The 16,790-nt window shown below is 41.6% G+C and overlaps 1 protein-coding gene across 1 annotated transcript in view; it reads left to right on the plus strand.

The window, feature by feature from the left end:
* Positions 1 to 16,790, plus strand: part of bckdhb (branched chain keto acid dehydrogenase E1 subunit beta) — a 98,532-nt gene that overhangs the window by 39,721 nt on the left and 42,021 nt on the right. Inside the window, exon 9 of the mRNA XM_005924309.3 lies at positions 15,794 to 15,880. Coding sequence (XP_005924371.1) covers positions 15,794 to 15,880 — 87 coding nt within the window. The remainder of the gene's footprint in view (positions 1 to 15,793; positions 15,881 to 16,790) is intronic.

Genomic DNA, 16,790 nt, shown 5'->3' on the forward strand with positions numbered 1-16,790 from the left:
GACCAAAATCTGAAATTTACTATACTGGTGGGGACCAACAGCCCCCGCGGGGACCAAAATCCAGGTCCCTATGAGGTTGAATGCTTTTATCACACTCAAAATGTGGTTTTGGTATCAGGGTTGCAATTAGTTTATGGTTAGGTTTAGTGTTGGGCATTCATTTTTGAGGGTTAGGGTAAGCAGCATTATGTCAATGGCAAGTCCCCACGAGGATAGATGGATGGATAGATTGGAGAGCTGGACAGGGCCATAGAAAGTCCTGAACCCATCAGCAGGACTGGTATCAGCTCCTTTGTCCAAGGAGGAACAGGGTAAGTATTGCCAGAGCTGCAAAATGACCTCCAGCAGGACACTGGTATGAATGTTTCTGACTAGAAAATCAGAAACAGACATCATAATTGTGGCCTGATGTCCCAAAATCCTTTTGTGGACCCTGTGCTCACCCTGCAGCCCGATTGGCATTTGCCATAAAATACCAGAATTGACAGCTCCACCACTGGCAGCCTGTGCTTTTCACACAGTGCTGCCTGTAACATCGTTCAGCATGACAGGGTTGATGGTGGGTCAATCCTTGGACCCATTGTCAGACCCTATGCTGGTGCAGTGGGTCCTCTGTTCCACCTGGTGCACAACAATGGCCAGCCTCAATTGGCAAGAGGATGTATGCAGTTCCTGGAGGATGAAGGACTTGATACCAATGACTGTCCTTCATGCTCTCTTGACTGCTAAATACAGTAGAACACCACTGGGACATTGTTTCAGTCTGTTCGACGCTGCTAGGTTGCACCTCAGATTGTCCAGGACCTCACTGATACTGTTATCCAGATCTGGTAGAATATTCCTCCGGACACCATCCGTAGTCTCATTAGGAGCATGCTATGTAGTTTAAGTATTTTCCTTAGGCTGCAGCTAAAATCTGTCTTGAGTGCACCAACAATTTTTATATGCAGGAAAAATATAGCTGCCAGCTAATTTGAATCTTGAATATATGAGGTAAAATCACCATATCAATAATGTGTTTTTAATAACGCGTGTAAATGGAGAGGCCCATTGGTTTAGTCATTAATCAGATACATTAAATTCATTCATATATTACGCTACATTACATGAGATTCATGTCAATCTGGTTCTTTTAATATACCATCCTTTTTTCTTTTTTTTCTTTTTTTTAATTGAAAATAATTGTAAGCCCCAATTTTTCTGTCAAAGGAAAAAACCTTTCAGCTGGCTGTGTATTCAGCCACTATTGTATAATCCAAGATACATTTTGACTTTAAAGAAGTTCAAATCTAGATATATTTGGATTCACGTCTGGATCTGTTGTAGTGTCTTGGTGCCCACTTTCAGCACTCATCTCAGTGAGCAAGCAGAGCCTGCTTTTATCTGACTGTGGTCTGGAGCTGGGCCAGAGAAGGGGCAAGCAGCCTGCTGGCGATTAGCTCACAGACAAGCTGGGGCTCATGCCTCTGTTTCCCTTTCAGGCGAGGGGTTTTCTGCCAGTATCTGCTTACTGGCCCACCACAGCATCCCTAATGTCTTTGGCCCGCTGTCACACATGCACTGGAATCAATCAAACGAGAAGAAAAATGGCGCATGAAGAAAGTGGACAGAAGTTTGGGCCCCACGTTCTTATTATTGTACCCTGTGTCTATAATTACAATGTTAACACTGAGCTCTGTAGACCCAAGCAAGCAGGACTGCTACACCACTGTTTCGGTGGTTATATCAGTGGAAAACTACTCATGCTAGTTTTTCGGTGATGGATCCAGCTCCTTCCTCGTTTTCTCCACTGACGGTGATGCTCAAAATATTGCGTAATGCAGTGGAACAGAAGAAACCAGCACTTGACTTCATAGCAGTTGGATAATTTTATCTGGATTAGACGTGTAAATCACAAAATTTGTGATTAATTTGTGGTTTACCAGACTATTCAAGGTATAGTAATCTCCCCTGGTTGTCTCCTCCAACGTCTCCCCCCCTCCACTTTCGTCTGTCTGCTACTGACCACTTTTCCAGCCTTCCTCCTGGCAGTACCGAGCATTCACATTCCACAGCTAGGCACTGGAGATTTCTCAAATTCTTCCCAGTGTCACTCACTGGAGAAATGTGGCCTTTAAATTTGGCAAATGCACATCAAGGCACATTGAAAAGTCATATACACTCACAGTCCTGAAAATTGAAAACCTTGAAAATTAGTCATAGTTGTTCTGTAGCCAGTGATTACGACAATTCAGCCCCACACACCCTCCTCCAAATTGTGTTGTAACAGGTTAATTGCCTTATTGTGTTGACGGCAGATGCAAATATCCAAATCGGGTATGGGAATCGGCTGCTGAAGGAAAATGATAAATGAAGTGGCCCTTTTCATTACGAAATAAGTCCTCTAAAATCAGTCTGCACTATAAATTGGACTGCTTGTTGCTTCTTTGGGCCAGGTTGTAGGCTTTCCACTGGAGAGGACGGTTCAGTTAAGTAGCTTTGGCCTGAGGTGTGGGCAGATTGAGATCATCGAGGTCAGCCTGCAGGCCGATAACAAGACCGAGCGGAAAACGCAGAACGTCTGAAGTCACAAGGACAGAAAGACATCCAAGAGGTCTGCTCAGATACAACACACACTACTATATTGTCCTTTGCCGAGTGATTTTCCAGCTCCTTTTAAAAGTCAGCTGTAAATCATCAAGTCAGTTACATAAACCGAAACCAAAAAGTAATAATAATTTGTCATTAATCTTAACTGTTTTTATGTTTTGCTTTTCACATCAGCTCTCTTCTAACTATTAAATATGTTCATGTTTTTCTTTTCTTTTTTACTTTTATCTTTTCAGAACTTTTATCGGCTTTAACTTTTGAAGTCTTGGCAACTTTTTTTTGACTGCACGTCATGGAGTTCAGTCAGAATTGTTATGTCCTCCTTCGTACTGAAGCTAGAATTTTTTTTTTTTTTTAATTATTTATTTATTTGTTTTTCATAGTCTGATGGCAACTTGGATTCTCAGAACGTTTTGTGGCAGGAAGCAAACTCCAAAGATAGATTTGTTTGGTTGAAACGCACGTTTTTGAGATGTGCTATTAGCCTCTTGTGCAGAAAAATATACAAGTCTTTGCTCCTTTTTTAAGCATTGTTACCATTTAAGCCATCCAAAGACAGAAGGATAGTTCCTTTTTGCTGAGCTATTATTGGCTGTAGACACTGTGGTGCTTGTCTTGCATTATGCTGACAGCTCATGACCCAAACTTTGAATCTCAAAGGAAAAGGAAGCTCTATAACCTGTTTTGTGTATAAATAATATTAAGCGTAACTTTTTTTCAAGGCTCTCGGCCAGTAGGTGGTTTTAAGCATTTTGTGTAAATTTCCACGGTTGATCTCGGTGGATTTAGCCTGTCTCTTTGTGTTGTGTGTTTTAATATAATCCCAGACTCTTGACTACTTGTTGCTGCTAAAGATGATTCTTTTTGACTGTGGCTGGATGCTTGGACTTGGTGTTAGGCTATAAAACAAAGAGAGTACATTTAAGACTAAGCAGCTGCCTCTTCAGTGGTATTGTGTATCTCATATAAAAGATGTCAGAACATATTAGAACATGCCTGTTCTGTGGCATGTAGTGAAGCATTGTTATATGATAACAAGATTATTTTTAAAAGAAAAAGCTGCTAAAGTTAAAAAAAAAGATGAAACCATTGCTGTCATGTAAATGCTACACATCGTTGAGGAAGGCTGCACTTTTGAAAAACATCTTCAGACCATTTCTGCAGTGTTTATGTCCAGTAGCAGTTGACAAAAAATTAATTATTTCAAGAAATTGATGATGAGGCTCACATTGTTTACAACACAACAAAAAGAGAGAATAGATTTAGGGCAGATTTTTTTTTTTCTTTGTGTGTAGAGTGTTGATGTGAGCCAGATGTCATGGCCACTGAGATGCTCTTGTGCTCCTGTAGGAATGTCACTGGGACACATTATAAGCCAACATCCTGTTGTGGAAGTGTGTGAAGCACTGAAGCAGGAGTTCTTCTTTTTGTTGATTAATCCTGTTTTATTTTTGCCTTGTAGCAGCTTTCAAGGTTTCTGCCATCACCAGGTTTGCAGAGTATTTTTTTAAATTGGTTTTTATTGTTGTCTATGTATCTGTTCAATTTTATGGAAAAAATGGAATGAGGCATCTTTCCCTCCATTATTCAGTGATGTGTCTGGAAGTTTCTTTGGTCACATTATTTGTCAAGAAGGTCTGACTCTTGATAACATTATACTCATTTAGTCCTGAAGGTATTTTGTTGTAGTAGTAGTACCAGTAGTAATTGTAGTAGTAAGTCACAAGCTAAAAGTGGCAGTTTTTATTTAGAGCACAATAAAAGTTGAATGTCTCTACTGGGCTGTTTCCTTGGCAAACTATAGTCTAACACAAACTTGCACTGCAGCATATCCTATACTGCCCCAATAAAAAAAAGAAAGATTGAAACTATGATTTTTTTAAACTGCTTAAAGCACATTAGAGTATGGGATACATGACAGTCTGCTTTTTAGTTGGACTTTTGGTATAAACTGTTTTGATTTAGCAGGTTTTTTTACGCTTTGATAAGAACTGGGGTATGAAATTAAAATAATACAATTTGTTAATCATCTTATTAGCATTATTTCTCTGAAATGAGTCTCCCTCAGTACTCTGCTATTGCTATTGCCATTGCAAACTTTGCAGCACTGATGTCTCACAGCAAGACTGTTGTGGGTTCAGTCATCCAGGTCATCGTAGTCAAAGGAGCTTGCAAAGAAAAGCGTCTGGACTTCTTTAAGTTACTTGAAGACGTTTCACCTCTCATCCGAGAAGCTTCTTCAGTTCTGAGGTCAAATGGTGGAGAGTCCCAGATATAAACCTAGTGGGAGTGACCCCCCACAGAGGGACAAAAGGACCCCCTGATGATCCTCTAATCGCCTGAGCCAAGGTGTGAAACTGGGTGTGGGTCCCAATCAGCCAGAGTTTCGGGTGCGTTCATTGTGAAACCTGGCCCCACCTTATCATGCGAATTCCTGAGGTCAGATGGCCCAGGATGTGAGTGGGCGTTAAGGCGTCTGGGAAGGGATCTCAAAACTGGATTATAGATGGCAGACAGTTGGTGTCGTAAACCACCGCCTCTGTTCAAAGATGGTCGCTCACAGTGGACATAGATGGCTTCTTTCACTCCTCTTTCAAACCATCTGTCCTCTCTGTCCAAAATGTGAACATTGGCATCCTCGAAAGAGTGTCCTTTATCCTTAAGATGCAGATGGACTGCTGAGTCTTGTCCTGTGGAGGTGGCTCTTCTGTGTTGTGCCATGCGCTTGTGAAGTGGCTGTTTGGTCTCTCCAATGTAGAGGTCTGGGCATTCCAACAACAACCTTGTTGTTGGCTTTGATGTTTCTCTGTGGACTTTTCTCCTTGTGCATTTATGTCCGTACACTTGCATATTAGGTTCATCAGTGATTCTAAATTTACCCTATCTGTGGTTGTAAGTGTGAATGGTTCTCTGTCTTTGTGTTAACCACCATGATGGTGGTATACCAGCATATCATCTTGGATATGCTCCAGCACACGATTTAACCCTCCACACTACTATAAACGGGATAAAATGGACGGATGCTTTAAACTGCTTTAAAGGAAACCCATTTTAAAGGACAACATGCACAACACCTCTACTTACTGCAGTTAGCAGACTTTCATTTATAGTTTTTAACCCTCATCCTACCAACATATTTAACATAAATGGATTATCAAGAATAATTTCCTTAAAGAAGCAATCATAAAATTTGTGCACGTTTTGTAAAATTAAAATCTGTACTTTTCTGTGATACAGCTTGCAGCTATTATTGACAGTACAATCCATATTATAATTATTATTACTTTCTTCTCGGCTTGGGGCCTGCAGCGTAGGAGCATCAGTTCTCCTTCTTATGAATGGCATGACTCGGGCATGCCCCAGCTGCCTCGGATAGATCTGGTGACATCAGTCCAAAGTTCTGATAACTTTAATTCTGGGAAGCTCCCCTTATAGAAGATGAATGCAGCAATTGAATCGTTCTCATTTAAAATTAATGATGTGACATTTTAATTTAGAACCCATGGCAAACATTAACTGGATAAACAGCTCCATTTAGTAGTAAAATTGCATATTGGGAAATTCCCCTCGGAACCCCAAAACATTTGTATTTTTAAGAGTAGAAATGGAAAACAACAATGTGACATCATTTGGAACTAATTCTTTGACAAAGAAAAAATATTGGAATGAAAAAGGAAAAAAATCCCTCTGAGGTATGACTAAAAATATATGTCCTGGGTATAATCTGTAACTAATCATCCAATAGTCTTCAGTGTCACCACATCAGTTGTTTGGTTTATAATTTTTTTTCCTGATTTTTTTTTCCTTTTTTAAGCCTTTTTATTTGACAGCGCAGCGCAGAAAGTAGACAGGAAAGCAGGAAGAGAGTGGCGTGCACATCCAGGGCCAACTCAAACCCGGGTCCCTGCAGTGGCCTTTGATACATGGGTTGCCCGCTCAACAAGGAGATGTGTAGCAGTGCCCCTGGTCTACTACACAGCACAGAAGATTTGCATTAAAACATTATAGAGCCCAAAGTTATGCTTTCAAAGTGCTTGTTTTGTCCCAACATTTCCATCCCAATTTGTAATATTGTAAAAACAGAGAAGTGTACTACATCCTTGTGTTGGAGAAGCTCCAATCTGAGAGCATTTGTGGTCTTGGCTCGAAACAGATTGGTTCCCTTTCCAGGTTACTTTTCTTTCAAAAGATTCTTGACTAATCACTTTTAATAAAATAGCTGTTGTATGAGCCTTGACAGACCCAAGCATTGTGAGCTTTGAACTGGTAATGTTTATATCCTTTGGGGCCACATTATGCTTCACTGTTTGGTACCATTGTTCTGTCCACCACCTGCAGTATCGGTTGTAGTCTTAATGCCGAACAAGCTGCCTTGTGTAGTGTTGTCACTGCAGACTACAGCGTTGTCCTGGCTCTGACTTTGTGTTAAACATGCTTTCCTGCCCAAGTCAAAAATTCCAGCCAGTTTGTCTCAAACTCTATATAATTTCAGTTTATACAGGTTATCCTGCTGAGAAAGAACCCTACTTACAAGACGTTGTTGAGATGTTACATCCACAGAAAACCACCCCTGTGTTATGTTATACATTACTTTATAGGGCTCTTAAAAATGGTTGATTGATTTTTTTACTACCATACTGTCTGCTTATACACGCGTCAGCCTGTGGGATGCTCACAGAGAGCTGTCATCAAGTTGAAGTGTGCACAGTCGTGTGTGTGTGTGTGTGTGTGTGTGTGTGTGTGTGTGTGTGTGTGTGTGAACACTGACACACAGTCAGCGGTACAGCGTGGTTACAGGGCAGAAAGGTAGAGTGAGTATGTGTGTCTGTGTGTGCACGTCAGGGAGTAATTGAGTTGAATTGGTTTTAATGGGTCTTTATGGGATGTTTGGAGTTATTTCTGTCTGAGGTCTCCTCTGGCGTCCTGGCTCCTCTGAAGGATGGCTTGGCCCTCTGCCCAGCATCGAGGCAGTTCTACACGTTCTCCTCTGTTGTTTCGTTGTTGCGCTCCCTCGCCCTCTCTCTTTCTTCCTCTCTTCTTCTCCCCTGGTGCTCACTTTCCCTCTCTCGGTCATGACAGAGAGCGAGTGATTTTGCGGCACCAGAAAGCGAACGAGTGTTTGTGTTTTCCTCCCGCCCTGCCTCCCCCTCAGAGTTGCGATTTTTAACGGTGGCCCCCTTTTCGCCGAGCACTCACCCCTCTCCGCTAATCGCTAAGCGCCACTTTAAAGGCCCCAGCGAGCAGTCGAGCCTCGTCCCGACTCTCATTTGTCACAGAGATCACATGGTGGCGCATGAGTTAGGACCCTGTGGTGGCGGCGCAATTACAGGGTCGGCGGAAGGGAGCAAAGCCAGCGGATCCAGTGGCAAGGACGACTCCTCGGTGGCGGCACTGAGCTAAACTTTCTGTTCCTGTCTTTTTGATGGACGGCCTGAGGAAAGAGGAGGCACATTATATGGGAAGACGGGGAGTTACTTATAGTGTGTGTGTGTAGGCATACAGTGAAAGCACAGCACATTTTGTTTTTGTCATCGCCACTCTTTTTAAATTATTCTCAGCCAATTTAGTGGCGCAAAAAAAAATAAAGATCCAACAAATAAGTGTTGGCAACGACTTCTGGAAACATTCTCACATGTGTTTTGAGAACTTTGAAGGCACATTATGTGATTCTGCACCAGTCAAACCACATCCCAGTTTAGCTCCAAGTATGGACTGTTTTTATTCACTTCTGCCTGAACACTCTCCTTTTAGAATGAGTTACTGCTCTGTGATAACTACATACTGTATAAATATGCTACTGTCTTTTTAGATGTCTTCTTTCTGCTTAATGTAAATGTAAATGAATCAAATCTGATTAAGTAGTGTGTGGTACATAATTTTTAATTATGTGTGTGTCTTTGTTCACGTCTTTGTGGCCCCCACCGTGTGTGTGTGTGTGTGTGTGTGTGTATGTATGTCTCTGTGTGTGTTTGAGTTTATGTGCCATGGGAGAGTGACAGTTCTGACCTTAGCCTCTGAGGCCATGCCAGGTCATTGGCCGCCAGCCTCAGAGTGGTGAGGCCACATACTGGGGTGAGCGCTGCGACTGAGAAAACAGGCTTCATGAAAACAGAGTAGGATAAATAGATGGTTTGAAGGCTGGATCGTGGGAGGAATGAAGAAAAAAAAAAAAAGATGGGTGACGAGAATGAGACAGACCGACCACAGCACAGAGGAGCAAGAGTCAGGAAGGAGCCTGGTGGAGGAAAAGGCAAATCCTTGTAGCGAGGATGGAGAAAATGCTGAAGATGGGCTCCATGCTGCTCATTAGGTTTGGGTGTGTATGGGAATGGCAGCAAACATGACATTTCCTCTGCAGCCAGCGGAACGACTCCGGCATCAAATAACAGCCCTGCTGCACAATGAGTAGTAAAGCTGTAGCCACCAGAGCTGTCGCCCAGCCCAACTACCACCAGCCACCATGAGCCAGGAGCCTTCACTTTGACTCAGGGCCAGGGCAGGGAGCAGGATGTAACAAACAAGCTTCATACAGATTTGAGACTCTGGCTTGGTAGCTGCATCAAGCATCCAGTTAACTAGACAGGGATACCTGAGCACTGCATTTATTTATTTATTTATTTAATTTTTTATTTAATTTTTTCCAAATTGAGTCTTTAACCTAAAGGGAAACTGCTGTCAGTGACCAAGCTGGCACTTAAATCAAGCATGGCCCTGGGTGTGTATCCTTGTTTGGACGTGTAATTATTGTCTGGGAAAATTCTCATAGTAAATGACAAGTTTACTGATTTATAGCACAACTTAAAGTTTGTTGGTTTTTCTCAGAAGCTAGACTGTTTAAGGACAGATTCAGAGTTTAATCAGTCCGAGAATGTTGTGCAATAGAACAAATTAAAGATGAAGCAGATCAACATTTTTAAAAAGACTAATACATTAAAACCACTGCACATAATCATTTGAATGTATTCCATTTGTTGTTGTTTTTTCATCATTCACTACCCTATAAAATAGATTTTCACAATTAAGTTTTGTTTTGAATGCACTCTTCTTCACCAGAACAAGATCTCCTCTAAACACAAATGTGCTTAAAACAACAGATTTAAGAACATTTTCGGTCTCCGTTCCGAACTCGTGTTTTCAACTTGCCTTTTCTCACTTCCACTCTCATCCTCCCAATTAATATTGCTGCAGTCTTCTGTTCTTCTGCTTTTATTTTGGTAAGTAAAGGCTCTTTGATTCAGTAGACATGAGCCGCAGAGTAATAAACCCATCAGGCACGTGTCCATGATGTAACCATAACAAAGGGATCCCCCTGCCAGAATGTCTTCCTGAGGTTATATTGAAAGATTCATGACATGTTTAACAGTCTTTTGCACACTGAAGACATATAATTTCTCGCATTGGACACATCTAACTGGTCATCTTCTTACAGTGTCTGATGTATTTCCCCTGGCTCCACAGCTGTCTTGAAAGTAGCAGCTTTGCTCCCGGTTTTACCGACATGGAAGGTGGCTGTTATGGGCAAATAAGAGGACAGGACGAGTTTAGAGAAAAGGGTCAAACCGCATGATGAGAGCGGATGGTTCTGTCTCCAGAAAGCCCTTCCAGCAACCGGAAGCAACCAAGTTAAAGGCCACAGCCACAATTACTGTGTTGGTGCGCTGCAACAGGGTCCTGTCAGAGATGTAAAAAAAACAACTGAGTTTGTGTGTGTGTCCTCCTTTTTTTATTTTATTTTAAATGTAATGTAATTGAACCTCTGGTGGTGAGGTGAGGTGAATGACTCTGACAGCTGAGGTGTAAATCCAGCCATGGATAGGCTGGAATAAGACTACCAAACCAATTACATTTGGCCTTCTGTAGATGCTGAATAGAGTATATTGAAAGACAGAGGGGAAAATTTGTTAATAGTAGGTCCTTATAGACATGAATAAAATGGTTCTTGTGTTTTATTTTTCCTTCTTTAACAGACGTTGGTGGATGACTGGTTGGGCTATCTTTGTCCCAGATTGAAATGTATATAATGGATTATCTTAAAATCTTGTCCATGGTCCCCCGAGGATAAATCCTGAGGACTGGAAACTAAGTTTGAATTTGACTACCAGTATGTTTTAGTCACTAACAGGGTGGCTCAAGGGATGTTGTCAGTCTAAAAGACACGTCTGTGTCCAGACTGGAAAAAAAACATAAAGGGAGCAGGTCACTGTTAAATTTCATACGGATGATGTGATCGTCTGTTTTTGTTTTTTTTTTCTCCACTGACACAGTGAAGCTGGTTTAGATTCAAATCTATAGACTGTTATTAAATGGAGTAATTCCTAAAAGACTTTGGTGATTCCCTTTCTTTTTCTGTAGCAAAATTATCCATTTTGTTTGACCTGGAATTGGTTTACTACCAAAGTACTTGTAAAACTAATGACATTCCCAGCATGGGCTGCTTGTGTTTTCTCCTACACGTTTCTTTTGCCAGTACAGTAAAATGCAAGAGTAAGACAACAGGAAGCCTTTTACTGCCACCCTTGCTCTGCACCAAATGAAACAACTTAAATACAGCAAATGCAAAGCCAAGTCTCATATTCAGGAACTAACCCAAGGCAAGGTTGCAGTTTGAACAAGATATAGCCTGATCATATCCAGCATAGGCATGTATCAATTCAAACTCATACATCAGTCAGTCAATGCAGTCAGCAACAGGGTACCAAAACGTTTCTTGGTTTTAATCTGTCGGTGCAGCTTTGACTGTTTCTCTTAAATGCAGTAACTTCAACCCATCTTATAAATTGCATTAACTACTGTAGCAGCACACCGGCTGCCACTTAGCTGCCCCAGACATTACTGCATTTTGCCATTTTCCAAACATATTGTCATATTGTGCGCTGGCATCCAGCACAGCTTCTAAAGTAGCTCTAACTAACTTAGCTTATGCCAGCTAGCTGACACACTGCCAGTAAATGTCTCTGTGCATTTAAGCTGCATGGGTTTTGCACAAGTCTATTAAATAGGTCACAAGTTTTTTGTTTTGTTTTTTTCTGTTTTTTTTTTTTTCCCTGAGCTTCTAGTGTCTGAAATTCTATCCCACGATATTGTATAAACAGTGGCAGGCTCCTTTTGTGTCATAAGCATCTGAAGAATGCACTGGTACAGCGAGTACTATGAGGGGTGTTCCCTCGGGGACATGGCCCACAAGAGGGGATCGATCAAGGCGATGCTGGCGTCACAGTGTAAATTGGAACTTATGTTAGCATTGTCTTCGTGGGTGTGTGTTTGCATAAGCTGAGCAATGGGTTCACCATCGGGGCGGGGAAAAAGATTGGACAGCGGCTCTGTTTATTCACCAGACCTGGATGAGTCATTTCGCTAAGGCAATGCTGACAGCAACATGTCACATCAAGACATCGCCCAGCTCTCAGCTCCTCGCTTGATTCCTCCTTCTAGTGTAGATCGCCAACTGTTGTTATTGTCTTCCAGTGCTGTTATTAACTTCCACATTCCTGAGCATAGTGTCATATCATCAGTGAATTTTGCACACTGAACTCATTTACCTCAGCTGGTTATGGATTGCTAAAAACAGCACTCAGCCTCAGTGAATTGACTTGAAATTAGGTTTCTACTGTGTTAAGTTTAACTTCTATAAGCCCAGCCTGCAACACAATATTTCCAGTGTACCCTGTGGCATGTTGACATTAGTGACACAGCCCTGACTCATTTAGCCTCCAATAAGTGAGTGATAGTGGCACAAGTTTGCCACGGTTATTTAGTCCTTCACAGCCAAAACCCCGGACCTCAGCAATGTAAACATTGCCTCTGTGCGCGTATGTGTATGTGGATCCCAGGCTTAACTTACAGTGCCGTATGGACATGTTATGCTTATTTTCAGCAGGTTATTTGGTTACAACGGCTGTTTGGTTTGTGGTTTTTAAGGATGGAAAAGTATGTGATGTTCTCCCAGCCATGCCTAAATGAAGAGCGTATTGTGCGGTACAGTTATTTCAGTGGAAAACAAATGCACAGAGCCCATGAGTGGAAACGCTGGTCATATACACTGCTCAAAAGCACTAAAGGAACACTTTGAAAAAACATCAGATCTTAGTGTTGGGAGCAAAAAATCATGCTAAATATCTATACTGATACGGACTGGGTAATGTGTTAAGAATGAAAGCTTGCCACATCACATTGGTTGATCAATTACATTTCTATCAATCAACAGTGCTAAATTCAATGACACCCCAAAAATCAAAGTGAAAAGATGACACAGGAGGTCAGTCTTTTTTGCCAAAATTTAATTGCAGGATCTCCAAATGGTACTCAGAAGTTTGTAAGGCCCCCCACATGCTTGTATGCATGCCTGACAATGTCGTAGGTGCAACCTAGCAGCGAAACATAATGTTCCAGAGGTGTGCCGTTAGATTTAGTTCAGTGGAGTTCAGGGGCCAGTCAATGGTATCAGTTCCTTCATCCTTCAGGAACTGCCTGCATACTCCTAACATGAGGCCGGGCATTGTGGTGCACTAGTGAGAAATCGGGACCCATGGCACCAGAGTAGGGTGTGACAATAAGTTCAAATATTTCATCTCAACACCTAATGATTGTCAGGGTGCAGTTTTCTGTGCATTGCTCTATGGATATGCCTCCCCAGATCATCACTGACCCAGCACCAAATCAGTCTTGCTGAATGGTCTTACAGGCAGTACATCCTTCACATGTGCTCAGTAGGGCTGCTCAATTAATCGAATTTTAATCACGATTACGATCTGGGCTTGCAACGATCATTAAAAATGACTGAGCCGATTATTAGCCCCTCCCTCGTTTATCCGCGACACCTTAAAGGCGGGTCCGTGAAAATATTGTTGGGCATAAACCGGTCCGTGGCGCAAAAAAGGTTGTAGACCGCTGATTAAGAGGACCCGAGGGAAGCTCGGAAAGCTAAGCAGAAGTTATTTGGAGAGGAGAGTGACTGCCGTTGGTTGAAAAGAGAGGTTAAAAAAAAAAACTTCAGTGGTGTTGCACACTATTTTATATTATTTTTTAAAGTCATTGTTAACCCTTTAAAGCCGGTCAGAGCAGCACGCTCCGTTTTGTGTAACTATTTTTAAATCCCTGTAGAACCGGAACCGTGTAAGCTAGCGCAATAATTTGTTTTGCATATGAAACCGGAGGAGTTGTACTTACATCTGATGCCATCAGCTTGTCCTCGGTCACGGTTTCCTTCCACATAAAGCTTTGCAAAAACTGCATAAAAAGCGCTTGCAGGAACAAAAACATAATATTCCAGAAACACGCTGTGCCGGTCCGATCAGCTGTTCGTAACACTTCCCACAGTGAAACAGGCGTCAGCGGGAAGTATCACATGTTCGCCATTTCCTGGCCGAAACCGGAAGTGACGTCATTTTCGCGGAAATGTAGTTTTTTACTTGTAGGCCTTAAAAGCCTATACTGGTCATGTTTGACTTTTCTGAATAGTTTCTGGGATGCTTAGAAGTCAAATTCCACTGCTGGAAATAGTTTATTTTGATGCACCTGCTGTTTTCTTTGCAAATTTGCATCATAGGATTGTTTTTTCGTTTTTCCTGCAGTGTATATAAAAATTGGTGTATCTCCAAAATAAAACTGAAGACACTCAAAATAAATTTCCTGTTGTTGTAAACTATTTTTTGCAACTTTTTTGTATTTAAAGTTTTGAGGGATAAACCTCTGAAATTTCTCCAAGTAGAAATATATGTAAAAAAAACAAACAAAAACGATTTTCAATTTTTTTTTGTAGTTTATTGCACTTTTTTGCAATTAATGTAGTTACTATGGACTTAATGCATACATATTATTAAAATATGGGCTATAACAGTTGTATAGCAACTTGAAATGCTCCCATAAATGGCACTACAACATGTAAAAAAAATAATATAAGCTCTGGCGGACTTGGTTCTATAGTAGGTCTTAAAGGGTTAAATAAATATCGTCAAATAATCGAGATCTCAATTTCAGTGAAAATAATCGTGATTATCATTTTTGCCATAATCGAGCAGCCCTAGTGCTCAGAGTGAACCTGCTTTTATCTGTGAGAGCATGGGGCACCAGTGGTGGCGCTGCCAGTTCTGGTATTTTATTGCAAATGCCAATCGAGCTGCACAGTAAGGACAGGGCCCACATTCACACCACTGTCCTGCTATAGATCATTTTGTATTTCTGGCAGTGCTCATCCTGTACCTCCTTGCAGAAAGGAGCAGATACCGCTCCTGCTGATGGGTTCAGGACCTTCCTCGGCTCTGTCCAGCTTTCCTAGAGTAACTGCCCGTCTCCTGGAATCTCCTCCATGCTCTTGAGATTGTGTGTCTTAACACCAAAGCAGCTGAAACTGAATAATAGCCCCCTCTGCTACTTCACTGACCAGATCAATATCCCACAAGTTGAATTGACTTGATAATATACTATTATTAAAAAGTGTTCTAATTTTTTTGATTACTCTTCTTGTAACTCCATGAAAGTTGCACATCTTAAAACAATGCTGGCAAAAAATATGCTCAACACTGGTATCAGAGGTGTTTTTCTTAACTTTATTGATGGAAACAAACTGGTGAGGGTAAAAGAAAAGGCTTGCTGAAGTTGCAGAGAACAGACATAGCTTTGGTCTGGACAAGTGGCAAGTGGATAAGATTATAGTATAGTACTGGTTTTATGTTGTGGTAGATAACGGGTGGAGCAGAGGCATCCTTGTGCAGTAATGTCAGGTTTCAGAAAACCCAAATGCAAATGCCTGGGAGGCTGAGACCTCTAATGTCCATGATTGTCCCATTGGCCCAGTGTACCAGCCTAAATCAGCCCTCCAGCTCGTACGGTTGTGTCATATCCATTTTATAAATGCACTCACACACATGCACAGTGAGGGAAGGAAGCAGATATAGCTGACCACAGCAGGCCGCATGTGAATCGTTCTGACTCTGTAACACCAGTCTCCCTGCCCACATACAGCTGAAGGAGTAGCACCTCCAGTAGTTAAGCTTTCACCTCTACACAGTGTCTCACACATCCAAAAATCACACAGTTATTAAACTGCCTGCATGAGTTTAACTCTTCATTTAGTGTTGCAGATTTTCGATGGAACTTTTCATTTTGGAAGTGTTCTCAGTCATAATCCTACATATCTGCCATCTATAAGGCTTGTTCAAGTTTAGAGATGGCTCACTGATTTATTTATGTGTTTTTTGTTTTTCAGTCGGTGGTCAAAACAGGACGCTTGCTTATCAGTCATGAGGCACCGGTAACAGGAGGCTTTGCTTCTGAAATCAGCTCTACAGTACAGGTGAGTGGAGGCCATGAGTGTATGCATTCATGCATGTCATCGATTGTGTGTCCATGCTGATAGTGTGCTATAGTTGACTTTTATTTGACAATCTGTCTCCCAGGGGTAGATATAAAACTCCTAAAAACTTCTAACTGATTTCCCCAGAGCTGTGGTTTTGAAAACTGAGAGGCCTGCCTCCGAGCTGGGTTTACAGTAGAGCTGAGAAGAGGCACCGATCTTTGCACCATGAAGCAAAGATTATGAGTAAGGTCAAAGGAGAGGTGCTTGCCAGCTAATCTGGCTGCTAACCAGCACGCTCAGCAGCTGGAGCTGCAGCAGTGGCTTTGACACACAGCTCACAGAGGCAATCAATTAAGGCACTTTAGAAACCTCTAGTGCTTCACCACTGCAGTTTGCATCAGAAATGATATTCCTTCTATGAGTCAACAGAAACTCAGACATATTCTCTAGCCCGAGTGAAAATTAATCTCCATAAAATAGCTTAGAATGGATAAAGAGACATTTCCTATGTCAAAGAGATTCACTGATAAATGTGGACTGCTAATAGTTGACTCTGTATTTCTAGAGGAACTATGCTGCCAGTCATTGTGCGGTAAAATATAATCATGGTTGGCTTGAATGTTGAATGTGCAGTTGTCTTGATGTGATTTCCCGAAAAATGAGCATATATAGAATTAATTCAAAATCAATTTTGTCAGATGATGTGCATAAATATATCTTATACTTTATAGTGCCAATTAGGGCTGGGCCATATTATACCGTTCACGGTAATACCGGTATAATGTTAGGCAATTATATGAAAATGAAATATCGCGATAGAATATGAGTAAAACGCGCATGCGCAGTGCCTTTGTTTTCATACGCACATGGCCGATTGTTGAGTGAAACAGATGAACCAGAATTGGTT

This window comes from Haplochromis burtoni, unplaced genomic scaffold (genome assembly GCF_018398535.1).
Source record: "Haplochromis burtoni strain Fernald_Lab_line unplaced genomic scaffold, NCSU_Asbu1 Contig_76, whole genome shotgun sequence".
Taxonomy (NCBI): domain Eukaryota; kingdom Metazoa; phylum Chordata; class Actinopteri; order Cichliformes; family Cichlidae; genus Haplochromis; species Haplochromis burtoni.